The sequence below is a fragment of the Ostrinia nubilalis genome, chromosome 1 (assembly GCF_963855985.1).
Source record: "Ostrinia nubilalis chromosome 1, ilOstNubi1.1, whole genome shotgun sequence".
Lineage (NCBI taxonomy): Eukaryota > Metazoa > Arthropoda > Insecta > Lepidoptera > Crambidae > Ostrinia > Ostrinia nubilalis.
Genome location: NC_087088.1, coordinates 5421193 through 5436077, shown reverse-complemented (window position 1 = coordinate 5436077; position 14885 = coordinate 5421193). Strand labels below are relative to the sequence as shown.

The following is a 14885-nucleotide window of genomic DNA, read 5'->3' as shown; positions in this document are numbered from 1 at the left end:
ACAGTTGTAGACTTGAGACGGAACTAAAGTGATTAAAGTGAAAATTACGACTTTGTATTAATATACTTTTAAATAATCATTTCATTTATAGAATGCAAATAGATTCAATAAAATAATTTATAAATAAAAGTTGAGTTGTAATTCGAAAATGTTTACTAACTTGATTCCAGACACGCAAAAGACCATTGTCGCATATTAAGATACAAAGGACAACTATAAAAAAAGTCACTTCCTCTCGGAACTGTCAAAAAAATTCACACTCTATGGAGCTGTCAAACTCTATGGCGTTTCCACCCCGTGATAGGGATGGGCAAATGGAAAAAAAATATCGATACTTATCGTATTGATATTTTTCAAATATATCGATATATATCACCCAAGAAATATCGATATTTCGATATATCGATATTTTTTGCGCAATTTGCAATTATTTATAAAAAATGACAAAATATTCGAAATTTTGAAGCAAACACACATCTGGCTGTTTTAACATCAGTTTAATTATTAAAAAAAACAGCCTACTACATACCTACTCTTTTTCTAAATCGAAATCGGATTGGTCGAATACATGTTGTGACGCATGAGCAGACAGCAGAGCTTTAAAAATATATCGATTTTGATATCTGAAAATAAATATCGAAAATCGATATATCACGGGAAAAAATATCGATGATTTATATCGATATTTTTCTGAAAAAATATCGATATTTTGATATATCGATATTTTTTACCCAAGCCTACCCCGTGATGCGTACCGCTGGTGAACTGTGCGATTGTTGTTTTGTAATCGTATCTTAAATGTGTTGTCGCACTGTTAATTGCTAAACTGCTCTAATTTACGTGTAATTAGTTAGTCCAGTGAGGTGAAATTAAATCGCTAACATGGCCGGGCAAGGCCACCAATTCCCTGGTAATTTCCAAGGTAATGCCGGCGCTATGCGAACTGGATTTGGAGGTGGCCCCATGGGCGGGCAAATGCCGGGGATGCCTAACCAGCTTGGAGGTAATTATATTCTAGTCTACACTACTTGCTTTCCATATTCATCGAGTCCTGATTACCTTTAGATGGGATGTAATAACACGGGTTTTATTAACTCAACATTGTCAATGATTTCAGGTGTGATGGGTGGTCCTATGGCGAATTCAGCAGGTATGGTTGGCATGGGGAACCAGATGGTTCCGCCATACGGTGCAGCCATGCAGAACCAGATGGGGAATATGGGCATGGGGCCTCAGGTAATAAAATAAAAGATTGTGCTAAAAACTTACTTCCTAATCCTATGTTTCATTCAGCTACATTGTCAAATTATCATATGTTTTCAGGGTATGGGAGTAGGAGTAGGTGGTGCCCCTGGTGGTGGTATGGGGCCACAAGCAGTTCAACAGCCAGGTAAATGCAAAATTACAAGTACTAGTTGAATACCACACCACCATAATCAGAGTACTTTGCTATACACAACTTTGTAACATTTCAGACAACTTATGAGCTTAACATTTAGATTTATGTTCTATAATATTTTCAATCTGAAGAAGCTCAAATTAGTGCAACAACAACAGTAAATGGTTTCCGCCTGATAATGTATGTTGTATGTGTACTCATATAACTAACTTCTTATGTGAAGAGTTAGTTAACCCCCGTTTTACACCCTTGGAGGTGGAGTTTTGTAAAATTCATTCTCATCTTTACGTCTTCACCCTATAAAGGAAGCTGCCAAATTTTAAGTTTGTAGGTGTTATAGTTTCTAAGATATAGATATGACACATACTAATATTGATAGTTTTTATTTTTATGATGTAAGGCTGACTGTTTTGGTTTATAAATATCTCTCTATAGTGTATGGATTTTTTATTATTATTTGTACGCTTTGGAGCTCACGGGTCAAAAGTGGCTCGGTCCTTTATAAGGCTTGCATGGGGATACAGATCCAACACGTAGAGGTAGAGCGTTTTAAGCGTAAAATAATCGACAAAAGTGCAAGTGGTGCACATACTGGTTCTAGTCTCTGACTATATCATGGGATTATTATTAACATTGTTTCCAGGAGGCATGCAAGCTGCAGGCGCCGTGGTGGCGGCCGCGGCCGCGCCGCCCGCACCGCCCGCGCCCGCGCCGCCCCCTCAAAACAAAGAGTTCAACACGGCTTCTTTGTGCAAGTATGTACACGCGAGAGCACATCAGTGTACCTACCATGAGTTTACGTTAGGTGTGCTCGCTAGCGAGTACGTCTAAAATCTCTATGAAGATTTTGTTTCTTGAAAGTAGCCGCTAGGGGCGCTGCACAATATGTCATACAATTAATGTCATTTTTTTATGTAGTCGCTAGCGAGCACACCTAACGTAAACTCATGGTAAGCACACAGGTTACCCATTTTGTGTTGCAAATTCGCCCTTATTACAACTGCACAAGAACCCGCAGTGGTTACATTGACGTGCCATCGTCTGTACAAATATTATTATGAGTACTGCTTTATCTTTGTAATCTTCTCTTGTAAACATTGTAACTAAACTTTATAGCTGCTATTGGAGTCAAACCAGCAATGCCCTATTCTGGATTGAAACCATGAAATGTCCAAGATATATTGCCCATATTTACCAAATGGTGCTTGCTTAAGTGAAGCAGCAAATCGAACGCACAGCATTGAATAGAGCTCTGTGATTGCTTCGTCACCCTGTGCGTCCACATGCACTGTGAGACCTCATAGTAATGTCTGTGAATATGGGTATCAGCACTGCATAATCTATAACATTTATAATTTGAGCTTTGACAAGGATTAGTAAAAGCTTTTTCTTTCTCCTCATTTCAGATTTGGCCAAGAGACAGTTCAAGATATTGTAAGCAGAACACAAGATGTCTTCCAAACCTTGAAAGCCATTCAAGTAAGTTCAGAAATTGATACCTTTTAATTGCCTTTAGTGGTTTATACATACTAGAAAGTTTCAAAACACTGTAAAAGTGTTACGCTACGTACATTCGGCTAGTGTGTAATAATATAAATAACAACAATCAATGTTCAGTGAAAAAAAAAAGTTCATTTAAATTTTTAGCCACCCAATGGGACTCAGCACGGTGAAAATGCTAGCAATGATAAGAAAGCCAAGATGCAGGAACAGCTACGTACTATCAGGCTTCTATTCAAGCGGTTACGACTTATTTACGAGAAGTGTAATGAGACTTGCCAGGTGAGAAAAAAACCTTTCTAATTTGAGCACAATGGACATACATATTTTATTAGTTTTTATAGTCTGTACTAGCTTTCCGCCCGCGGCTTCGCCCGCGTGGAATTTTGTCGGTCACAGAAAGACTTTATCGCGCGCGTCCCTGTTTCAAAAACCGGGATAAAATGTCCTTTCCCGGGACTCGAAACTATATCTATGCCAAATTTCATCAAAATCGGTTCAGTGGTTTAGGCGTGAAAGCGAGACAGACAGACAGACAGACTTACTTTCGCATTTATAATATTAGTATAGATTATGTTAACATTGATATCAATGAAGTGATACGATGTCTCTTAACACTTATAACCTGGGTGTCTGTAAGATTTGGATAGAAAACTATTTCCTGAACAACGTTCCTGTTAAAATCTTGATAGAAGCTGCCCTTTAAATTTTTTAATATCTTTCTCATGCTCATGCTATGGAACCTAATCAATTTGTGTACTTCAGGGAATGGAGTATACTCACATGGAGAGTCTGATACCATTGAAAGATGAGGCTGAAAACAAAACTCTGGATGAGAGGCGGAACACTGAATCCTACAGGCTCGCGCTGGAAGAAAACAGAGAGCTGACTGAGCAGGTAAAATAAAATACCTTTTTTCTGCACTGAATTAGGCCAGTAGACCTAAGATGCGCGCCGCGATAAGCGGTTATCACGCCATTTTATCGATTTTGCCCATACATTTTTACGTCGATAAAAGTTATCACGGCGCGCATCTTAGGCCTACTGCTTCAGACTGCGATAATCGTGGGCAGATCTCGTACATTTGCTGTAAACCGTTAACGCATGGTTACCACTTTAGTACCTCGCCAATGAAAACTACGTGTCGTATCTGAACCAGCCGGGTGGATGCGCACCATGATAAAATCTTGAGTTTAGACGACAAATCTGTGGGTTTATCGCACAAAAGCGATAAAATCTTATAGCGGCGCGCATCCTAGCCTAGGATAGCCCTACAGAGCAGGCCTTAGAGTTCCATTGCTCTATCGATAATTTGACTACTTCAATTTTATCGATTGTAGTCAGTTGTTTAATACTACTCGATCAATTGTTTTGCGTTATTATCAAGGATAGGTTGTAGATACTATTGAGTTTACTTCCACTTTTGATAAACTTTCAAAAGCCAATGACAGGTTGCGGTTACGAATCCCGTGAAATAAGTGTGAGGAGCGTGATTATTTACTTAATTATTTGTGTACGTTCTTTCGTTATCTAGTCGCAAGTGATTTTGCCTAGCTTAGGGCTAGATTAATAAATTGGTGGCAATGCATGTCATGATTGTATACCTATTAATGTCAGAGAGTTGTGTGAAAGTTTATTATCAAAATGCAACTTTTCAGGTGGTGCTGAAGAATAAACAGTTAAAAGAAGTGATAACTAATCTACGGACAATAATATGGGAGATCAATGTAATGTTGACTATGCGAAGATCGTAAATTAGTGATAGTGTTATATTTAGTGACATTTATTGATAAAAGAAGTCATCTGGCAATTTTCGTTGCCTTTTTCTAAAATGGCGGCTCTGCATGTCAATATCAGTGGGTTAATAACATTGTTATATTATTTATTTTCCCTATAAATCTGTAATCTTTGTCGTCGTTAATTAAAAATCTTGTGTTCCATTCATCATCCACGTTCTGTTGATAACGTGAATAGGTATTATTTGTAAATAAACTTTAATATTAAGAGTATATTCATGTAGTTTTTTTATTACTCCTCGGATAATATAGAGCTATTATTATTTTATACAATTTACATACAAATTCTTCACTAAAGATTCATGAACATTTTAGTTTGTAAAGAAGATTAGTTATGGTTGGAAATGATTGTTATTGTTATTGTTTAGCTAGATTTAATCACAGTTCGCATCTAGGACCTTGAATCTAGGTGAATAGATCATTTATTAGCATTATCTAAGGTTGGGTTCAAATAAATACAACACACATTATTATAAATAAATTATTTACTTAAATATATTACGTAAACGGTCTTTAAAGTTTTGTTAAATAAATAAGCTTCAAAACTCTAAGAGTATTGTGTAGTAAAGCGAAATGGCAAGCTCTTTCGTTGAGTATTTGTGAACTATCTCCAAATCTACTTAGCAATACGATTTACGTATTTTCGGATCTGTCTGGAACACTCGCACGTGCTAGCATTTTAATACGAGTGAGAGGGATGAATAGACAAGAAAATACGGACATAGTTTTGCAGAGTAGACCCCTGAGACGGATTAGCCGCTAAATTCAAGCTCGTTGACGTACCGAGTCAATCGCTTAGTACAGTGCATTACTTCTTATTTGGAAGAAGAACCTATAACTCGCGCAGTTATGAATGGGTCGCGCGCGACTGATATACATAAAGGTGTCTAAGAAAATAGTGCAGTATTTCTATACATGCATATTTTTGCTATACGTATACATTTAACATGTAAAAAGTCAAAATTTATATATCTATGTCGATTTTTTTTACACCCTCTAAAATTCAAGTAGATTCAAGACGCATTAAGAAATACGCGGGTTGCACAAGTACATAAAAGATCAAGAAAGCACTCAAACAAACTCCTTGTTTGAATCAAGCGGCTACACCGTCTCTTAACACTATCTTATCAATAAGTACAGTAACATTACAAGTAAGGTACAATCTATCTACGTTCAACAGGTTTTGGGACATCTGCAGTCGCCTTCTTTTTCTTCTCTAGGATTTTCTTCTCGTATGGGCGACGGTCGATGATGTCTGATGGTTCTGGGATGTCCTGGGATTTCTCTGGCTGTGGGTCTTCGTTGCTGGGTTCTTCTGGAGCTGGTTGGTCGCCTTGGGGTTGCTCAGGGATCTCTGGGGAGGCCTCCAGCTGTTTGCCGGCGCTACGCCCAGCGGGTAAAGCGTGGAAGGCCTCAGCTAGATCAGGGTTGATTTCTTCAAGGGGAGTGTCTCCAGCTCTGATGTAGACCGGCACGTAGCCTGGCACTGGCGGAAGGAACTGCCATTTTGGTCGGGCTTCTGTAAGAGAAAGACATCATTGAATATTAGGAGTGGGAACATTAGATGACTTTGTACGAATAGTTTGCATATGAGACAATTAAAATCTTGGATTGGGACTTATTGGACTCTGGTTTGAACCAATTGTGGTCAGTTAAGATGAAGGTCTCAGGACCGGTCGTTGTGAAAATCCATAAGGGAGCCCTTTAACAGCAGTGGACGTCTTGGTTGAAAAGAAAAAGGCCAGTGGCTAAAGGTCGGATTACTATTTTCTTTTATCTCCCTACTTTCAAGCTTTATTCTTTTCCTATAATGGAGTCAGGGCCATTAGATTAACTGTATGAAGTTCAAAATAGCCAGTATTATCGCATTTGAACTCCTATCTGGGACCAGTTAATTTAATTGCCGGTTTATCTCACGTCGCCAGACCAGCATAGTCGCTTGCAATTTTCTCATCTATGCGACAGAAAAAGGCGACCCCTCCGATAGAAGTTTCCATTGCAATCTGACCATTATGTGTAGTGTGTTAAGGTCACAACGGGTTCGTGTATAGATAAGTGAGCCGTTCGCTCCATGCGGATGGTGCATGCGCAAACGCATCATAAATTTGCTAATGCCTAGATAATGCATAGGCCCGGTCGGCTGTAAAGTTTTCCTAGTCAGGTCGTTAAACTTATTCTGGATGGTTATACTCCCGGCTAGTCGTACAGGTTACCGTGATTGCGTGCCAAGAGGAGAGACAGTTCATTATAATAGTCTGTACCTATGTATGACATAATTGACATAACGAGTTAGGATTCAAAGTGAGCTACCTGCTAATTCGAAGATCCGCTTGTTTTCATCCTTCATCACTACTGAATAAATACTATCCTATCCTGCTAACATTTTGTAAATGTCATAATAGTTTAGATTAGGTCCTGAACGGATTTTAATAAAATATTACCGTATTATTGCAAAAAGTTATACTTAGATCTGAGTTTAAAGGCGGTTAAGTATCGGATGAAAATTAAAAAAAAATTGCACCTGAGCACGCGCTTGATGTCTCGGGTGTTTGGTTTGTTAAAAGACTTGTTTTTGTTTTAAGTATGTTAGATGATTAATATCTATCATTTAATTACTTAATCTTATTTTCGTGCAAGTCTACAAAATAATACTGATTGACATTACGTGCAGTCCGAAGATAAGGAACATTACAGCTTGGAGTCATTGCTTTTTTAAAAGTAATTAAGATATTAATTTACAAGATAATGAAGGTGGACGAAGGCTGTAAAAACTTAATAAAAGTTTTTCTAGACAAGACAATTACCTACTTACAATGCATACGAAATTGAGATATGCATCTTTACGTTTTTCTTTAATTTTAATTTGTATGATAATTTTAATACGTATAATGATGAAACAGATTGGTATTTAAAGTAGATTACCTACGTGATTTGATCTATTTATTTCAAAGAATATAGTCTCTATATTTTCAAGTTTAAATACCTACTTGTGGGTCGGCGTTACATTGATATAGTTTTTGTGATCATTTTAATATGTCTACGCGTGACTCTACATAAGTATTCTGAGGTCAATGTTCTCGCGATTGTTTGCTGTTCGCAAATAATTATGAAACTAACGAATCTTTTTGTGTTTTTATTCAACATCTTTTACATTTTGTAGGAATTGAACCAACATATTTATATTTACTTACAATAAATTTGCGTACCCAACAAAAGCACATACGGGCAACGCTTTCGCCTAACGGTCACCATCCACTTGAAGGCTAACTTTTTGCTTGTCAAAATGCTAACTGTACCTGAAACTCATCTTGCAACTGACTTTGAACTCACATGCACACCGAATAGGTGCCACAATGGATTGGGCGCTAGAGGCATCATCTCCGTCGCTCGTTAATTTTATCGTCGCCCTAGATTGATGACCGAATGTCGGCGAAACGGTATTTTATTATCGATACGAGACTGCAGTTAGACTGTTTACCCGACTGTAGAAAATGAAATAATATAAATAACATGTTAGACATATTGGGCAGGTGAAATCTGGTTAGCGTTTACCTATCAGACTAAAATTGCAGACAGTAACATTCGGTATCGATTTCAATTAAGTAACAATCGATGTCAATTAATTCAACCCGCATTTATCTTACAGTTTTCACCCAATTTACTACTTTTAAGAAAGTTTTGTCATCTATTACGGGACTATTCCCACCTCTCTTTCCCACCGCTGCAACTCCTGTGTAGCCAGGATCTACAGCTTGACCGCCAATAAAAACCCAACCAGTGAAGGTCAAGTTTGTCCCGGGGGAAAGTTAAACTGTCATTGGACCCGCAACGAAATTAAATTAATCAGAAGAACATAGGAGGAGATCATGTTGTTTGTCATTTGTTATCTACATATTTGAAAAAAAAAAACAAATAAGTACACCTAAACAAGAGACTATTTGCCCGAACCTTATTACCATAAAAGGCAGCCTAGTACAGCCCATGTTAATTATTTTCGTTTTTACAGTCATTAAATTCTTAAAGAAAGAAGGAAAAAACGTTTACTTATTTGATTCCAATAAAGTTTTACTGACGAAGTTTCTTATCATTTCTGCATAATTATAATATTAACTTTGAGTACATGCATTGTAGATAATATTTCTTCATTGAACGAATAAGACTAATAATTTATTACTATCTCAATGCTATCAGTACGTTCAATGGACCAAAAATAGCGGGTGTAAGTACGCAGTTATGGACTTATGTTTAAGTAGACATGATCTCCGTAACCGGGTTATCAGTTGCGGAAAATTGGCTTATGTTAATGAGCTAATAAAAAATATTTTTAATATAATAACCACATAAGATTTTAGAACTTAGAATATTACTTAAATACACTAGACCACAAAGAAAAAGGGTCAGTTACAAAATCTTCTTATCTTCATAAGTATCTAGGTAGATCAGGTGAACTAACCTTTACGACAGAAAATCTAGGTTACGTATGTAGGTACTTATGAACATAAGAAGATTTTGAAATACTGGAAAAACTACCCAACTAATTAGTACTATAGTTTAACAATAGCAAGCAAACCTTTATTTATACTCGAACTCTACCACAGTTTTCAGTTTATTACCCCCAATTATGTGTTAAACTACCCTTAATGCCTTAAGTTACCAATTTGTAGAGTCGTGTTTAACGATTGTTATGATGTTGTTTCCGTTTTCTAAAACAAAAAGTTCTCTAAATCTTTAATGAAACAAGAAGGAACTTTTTAAATATTAATGAAAAAGGTTTCAGTTTTATTGCGAGAGAAAATATACCTAGTTATTTTCATATTATTCTTAAAAGTTTGGGGTAGCCACACTTTTTAAATATTTTGTCGCGTCTGATGAAACTTTCCTGGCATTTTTCTCAGTCAACGTTTATCTAGAATTTCTGGTATTTGACCAGGCAGAGCTAGAGTCTAGATCTCAGATTACATCGCGAAAATGATGGCAAGACCAGTCTGCTGTGAATACTAAATTCCCTGGAAAGTAGGACACTATTTCACTAGGTAAATTAAAACTAGTCTGCAATCTACATAAATGGGAATATCCAATAACGTGGTAGATTCTAGAAAATATGTTTTCTGCATTTGGTACTTCCGTTAGACACCTGTTTTCTTTTAAGAGCTGGTACGAACTTTCCTGCAATGCATCAGCTATTTTATTAATGAGAAACTATCGGAATATGTAAGTTTTTTGCGTGTTGGTAAATAAATATGCGATAAAATTATAATTAACTAGTTGTGTATTTAATAATTATAGGTAACACCACAGGAAAGCACTATAAATTATGTTTATTTATGTTAATTATCTTTAATAGCGCAAACAATGTTTTTTGTTTTTCTCTTATGAAGTTTTTGTTTGTATTTACGTAACGATTATAATATTATAAATAATTCCGTAATTACACATACGATTTTAAAGAATGAGATGTCAATCGATTAGTAATATAGTATTCGGGTGACCTAGACTACATTTTATTTTATACGAGCAACATTTGCTTTTTTTTAGATTCCATTAATTGTTATGCGGTTTTAACGGCGAATTAAAACTATTATCGTAGAGTCACATTGGTAAGGTAATAATTCAATTCAAATGCAGTTTTCAATTCATGCATTTGAATAACAGAAAGTCTAGATTAAAACAATGGATATTATGTTGTCAATCAAGAATAAAAACTGGTCATTATACGAGATTTTAATGACGTTATTATAGTGAAACTAGAAAAAGTCTTCAACAAAACTTAGTAAAAAAAAAATGGCTATGTAAGAAAAATATACAAATTAGCAAACATATCAAACTACCATTTTCTACAGTTTTCATTTTGAGCTTTAAGCTGTGAATTGTAATTTTGGTGTCTTTTGGGTTAATTAAATACTAATTAAATACATATTATTTTGATATTGTTTAATGCATCTTTAAAAAAGGTTAACCATAGCACTGGACTGTGAATAAATTCTAAACCGAGCATCCGTTTAGATCGTAAACTTCATGTCATTTATCATGTTTTCTCTCTTTTTCTTTAGAACTAAGAAAAAGAGGGACGTCGAGGAAGTCATTGTCCTGTCCAGTGGTGTATAACCTAACTCGAGCCTGCCGGTCGATCGTGTTTGTTTTTGCATTATTATAAAATTCCATTAAAACGAACCCTCTCTACCAAAGACATCGCTGTGAACGCTGCACATTGACGCTCCGCTCTTACTCAGTAACAATTCGTACCAATTTGACCAGTAATGGTGACAACATAAGCATTTCCTCCGAAACGTACCTGGTCCGTGGTTAGGCCAATTAACTTTTTGTACAGCCTCGCGTATCAGAATGAATCTTAAGGTCCGTAAGTTTTAGTTATGTTACTTTTCCCAGAAATGATGATATCATCGAGTCTTTTCCTTTCAATAACCACAGATTTCTTATTATAGAAGACCTCTAATACTTATACAACCTTTGCAAAAAGCTGCACGTTCGTAACTATGACTAATCCTAAATTGATTAATTGTTTCCCGATTAGGTACAAACTTATAAGTTGAATAAGTTTGTATGATTAATGATATAATACTAAGTTTGAGTGAATTGATACTCATTGTTATTAATAAGCTATAGAATATTTTTAAAGATGAAACATTTGAAACAACGAATTGAGTTGTTAAACTTTATTCGGTATAGGCCTAAACAATGCTTGAAAATTAATTTAGTACCTACCTATCAAGATCAAACCTAAACTTATGAAAGCTCTACCTATGCGATATAGGCAATTATGTTTTGAAGTACCTAGGTAATTTTATACGTTTCTAATGAATGTATAAGTGAATATTCCAGGCTCTAAAATAACATTTAAATATGACTAACAATAGTTTTTCCAAGAATTTTGTTACAAGAAGTTATTTACATACTCTTACGTGAGCCGATGATTTCACGATATGAAATGCAGATGCATTTACGTTGCTATATATTTATTTAGGTACTGCTTTTATTGCGGACCTAAAGATTTCTATCAAGCCACGATGCGGGAAGCGTCTGCTCACGACTCCTCCGTGACTTACTTGTAACGCGATAGTTATTAGTGCTAATTATCGTGTCAACAAGTTTTTGTTTTAACACTTAAAATATTGCGTTATTCTCCGAGCTTTTTGTCTTGAGGAAGCGGGCACTTTGTTATGGCTACAGTTTAATGGCTTCTTCAATCACGATTTGCAAAAAAAATACTTAAAGTCGTTTCATACCGATCGATTATTATTCATAGAGTTAATAAGCATCGCAAATTATAATCGGTTAAAATAACCCGTTCGCGTATTGGAATCGAATTAAATAGCGGATAAGAGATCTAAACTTTTGTAGCATCCATTCGAAATTTGTGAAATGGAATAAAAGGAAAGATCTGAAATAATTATAATAAGCACATTGACTTATTATAACTTAAAAATAACTTTTTGGCCTCTGTGCCAAGAAGGGCGTTTAAGGAAAAATTGTTAAAATTCTTGTCATCTGATAATAATACCGTGCGTATTTTGACCGTTATTTCTAAAATTATTGGCACAATTACAATTTAATTAAGATATGGGTACTAAATATTAAACTACAAATCGATAAAAAAATATACTCACCAATGACAACACAGTACAAAGCACACAGTATAACGAATGACTTGTACATTTTCAGTCCAGTTAATTAATTATAATAATTATAATTGCAATCCGTGGGGCACTGGCGCGGGCGGCGAGCGCGGGCTGTCGAGTGATGCGCGGGCGCTCGGAACCGGATTAAAAATGTTAGGCCGCACTGACTGCGGGACGGTTCAACTACTCCCGATGGATATAGCGAGTCAAGTACTTACCTACTGGATTCAGGGTTGGCACCAGGAAACTGGCCAGCAGAATGAACCTTAAAATCAAGTTTTTTTTTTGTTTTTCAAGCTGGATTTAGCAAGTAAAGTCAAACCTACTTACTGGATTTGGGTTGGGGTTGACACTTGGAACTGGCCAGCAGAACTTAGATTTAGAAGAAAGTATTTTGTTGTTCTTTTGTTTTAAATACAAATAGCAAGTCAAGAATCTACTGGATTCAGGGCTCTACATCAATGGAGCTAAGGCATAGGTTCACGGTTGAGATCGCCCATTTGATGGAGATTCCTGACTGTAAACAAAACAAAATCACACATTTGTGAAAGGTCGATGGACACCGATATTAATGTTGTGTTTATTTTTAAAAATATTTTTATTAGGAACATTTTGAACAAACTTTTGCTGAATATTTTTGAACTTTCTTTTGTTTTTTGATTTCTGTCAGTGTATTGATAAATGGAGTACATCTACCTAACTTCTTCTATTCTCAAGATTTTGGATTTATTCGACAGCACCTATTTTTTTACTTTTTATCTATCTCTTTTTATTATCTATCTTTTTTTATCTATCTTGTAAAGCTTAGGATATTTCTCTTTGGACTGCCCCAAATTACCCAAATGGACCTCCACCTATGTTCAGCAGGGGATGTCCTATGGCTGATCGTCTAAAATTGTGCTAATTTTAATTAATTTTATTGATTGGTTTTAATGGTATCAATCCTGGCTAAAAGTGTTGCGGTGTGGTGGCAAAGATCATACCCCAGACAAAAACTAAAGCGTTTATACCTATTAATATTTTATTTTTGGCATAACATACGTTTTCCAATCCTTATAGTGTTTTGCAATGTTTTGTCTTGAGAACTACGTCTCATTTCTTGACCCTTGCAATTGACATTATGTTTCTCTGAAAACAATGTCTGTGATAACAGCAGATAAGAAATATTTCCTAGAGAATCCAATACCTACATTCGGTTTACTTATTACTTTATTAGTTTCTTGCGCTTTCTTATCAAACGCGAGAAGTTGCCCCAGAGTGTTAGGGCAAAGTTTATAAGACTTGAATTGCCCTAAAGAAGTCGTTTAACGAAATCAGGCCCCTAATGATATACATTTTATTTTTTATAGATACTCGTACTTATGACGATTATTCTTTAGGTATACATAAAATAAGTTCACTATGTAATGTTATAGGTACTGGGACGTGTAAAAGTGCTTTTTAAAAGCCTGCTTTCAAAAATAAAATGAGTTTTTTGAGTTTAATTTGATTGAGTTGAGGTTGAGTTTCAAAGTTAAAGAATCCATTCTCGAGTATACTCGTACATCATTGTCTTTGTAAGATTATTTTGCTCTTATGTATTTTGCAGTAAGTTTATAAGTGGGTACATTTTCTCAGAAAGTTTTGTTCTGCATAAATCAAAGTTGTCAAACTTATCAGTTAATTTCTGGTTAAAAGACAATAACTTAACGGATTACGTGTAAGACATCATAAATATTATTGAATCACTGAGTTGCAATAACAACGATAGTGTGACATTAATCAGTTCCGCGAAATTGTGTTGAAATGAGTTCTATAAATATACTGCCTAATTGCACCACTAACCAGTATATGAAGTAAATAATTTAAACGTTGTCTAACGTCATGAAAACTCAGTTTAATCTTGAAGCTGTTGTTCATTTACACTTTTACTAGGTATTTTATTTTCGGTTTTGAACGATAATAATAATTGTAATTAAGTTCACACAAAGCTTATAGTTACTGAAAAACCTACTAATACATAGGTTACTTATTGTTCATTACATAGACTACTTAGGCTGGGTTGCACCTCACTTGCACCATCTTACTTTAACTTTAACAAATGTCAAAATTCTGTCAAACTCCATACAAAAAACACCGCTTATCGTCAAAGTTAATGGTAAAAGTTAGGTGGTGCAACTCAGCCTTATTGTTTTTGGTTTATTCTTATTAGTAATTAGATTAGTTTTGCGAAGGCATTAAGAAAGTGTATAATTATTCGCTAATAACAACAAAAAAAGAAACAATATGCGCCGCAGAGGCGTCGGTCATATGACAAAAAGCGCAATGAAAAAGCCCTGTAAATTTTCATAAATGAACTTTCCCACAATTATTAATGGTAATAATAACACCACAGGTTGATATTGGGACTTCGAATATTGAATATTCCCAGAGATAATAATTCACATGTCATTACAAGGCATACAACAAACGATTTTCATTAATATTCAACAGCTTGTACTGAAAGCTATGCGAAAGTCTCTGTGAATGGTCATAATACAAGATTTCTATTCCTTTCCTACATAAAATATGGCC

General features: G+C 35.4%; 2 protein-coding genes across 2 annotated transcripts; one reads left to right on the top strand and one right to left on the bottom strand.

Annotated features, from left to right (window-relative positions):
• The first annotated feature begins 753 nt into the window (after positions 1-753).
• Positions 754-4908, top strand: LOC135087152 (mediator of RNA polymerase II transcription subunit 30). Its single transcript, XM_063982029.1, has 8 exons — positions 754-1003; positions 1118-1236; positions 1324-1390; positions 2043-2154; positions 2806-2878; positions 3047-3181; positions 3665-3796; positions 4558-4908. Exons 1-8 carry the CDS (start codon positions 883-885, stop codon positions 4651-4653), a joined length of 855 nt encoding a protein of 284 aa, XP_063838099.1. The 5' UTR covers positions 754-882; the 3' UTR covers positions 4654-4908.
• Positions 4909-5162: 254 nt separating this feature from the next.
• Positions 5163-12485, bottom strand: LOC135087248 (uncharacterized). Its single transcript, XM_063982091.1, has 2 exons — positions 12321-12485; positions 5163-6214 (listed from the first exon to the last, which is right to left on the bottom strand). The coding sequence occupies exons 1-2, from the start codon at positions 12367-12369 to the stop codon at positions 5859-5861; spliced, it is 405 nt and encodes a 134-aa protein (XP_063838161.1). The 5' UTR covers positions 12370-12485; the 3' UTR covers positions 5163-5858.
• Between the last annotated feature and the right edge of the window lie 2400 nt (positions 12486-14885).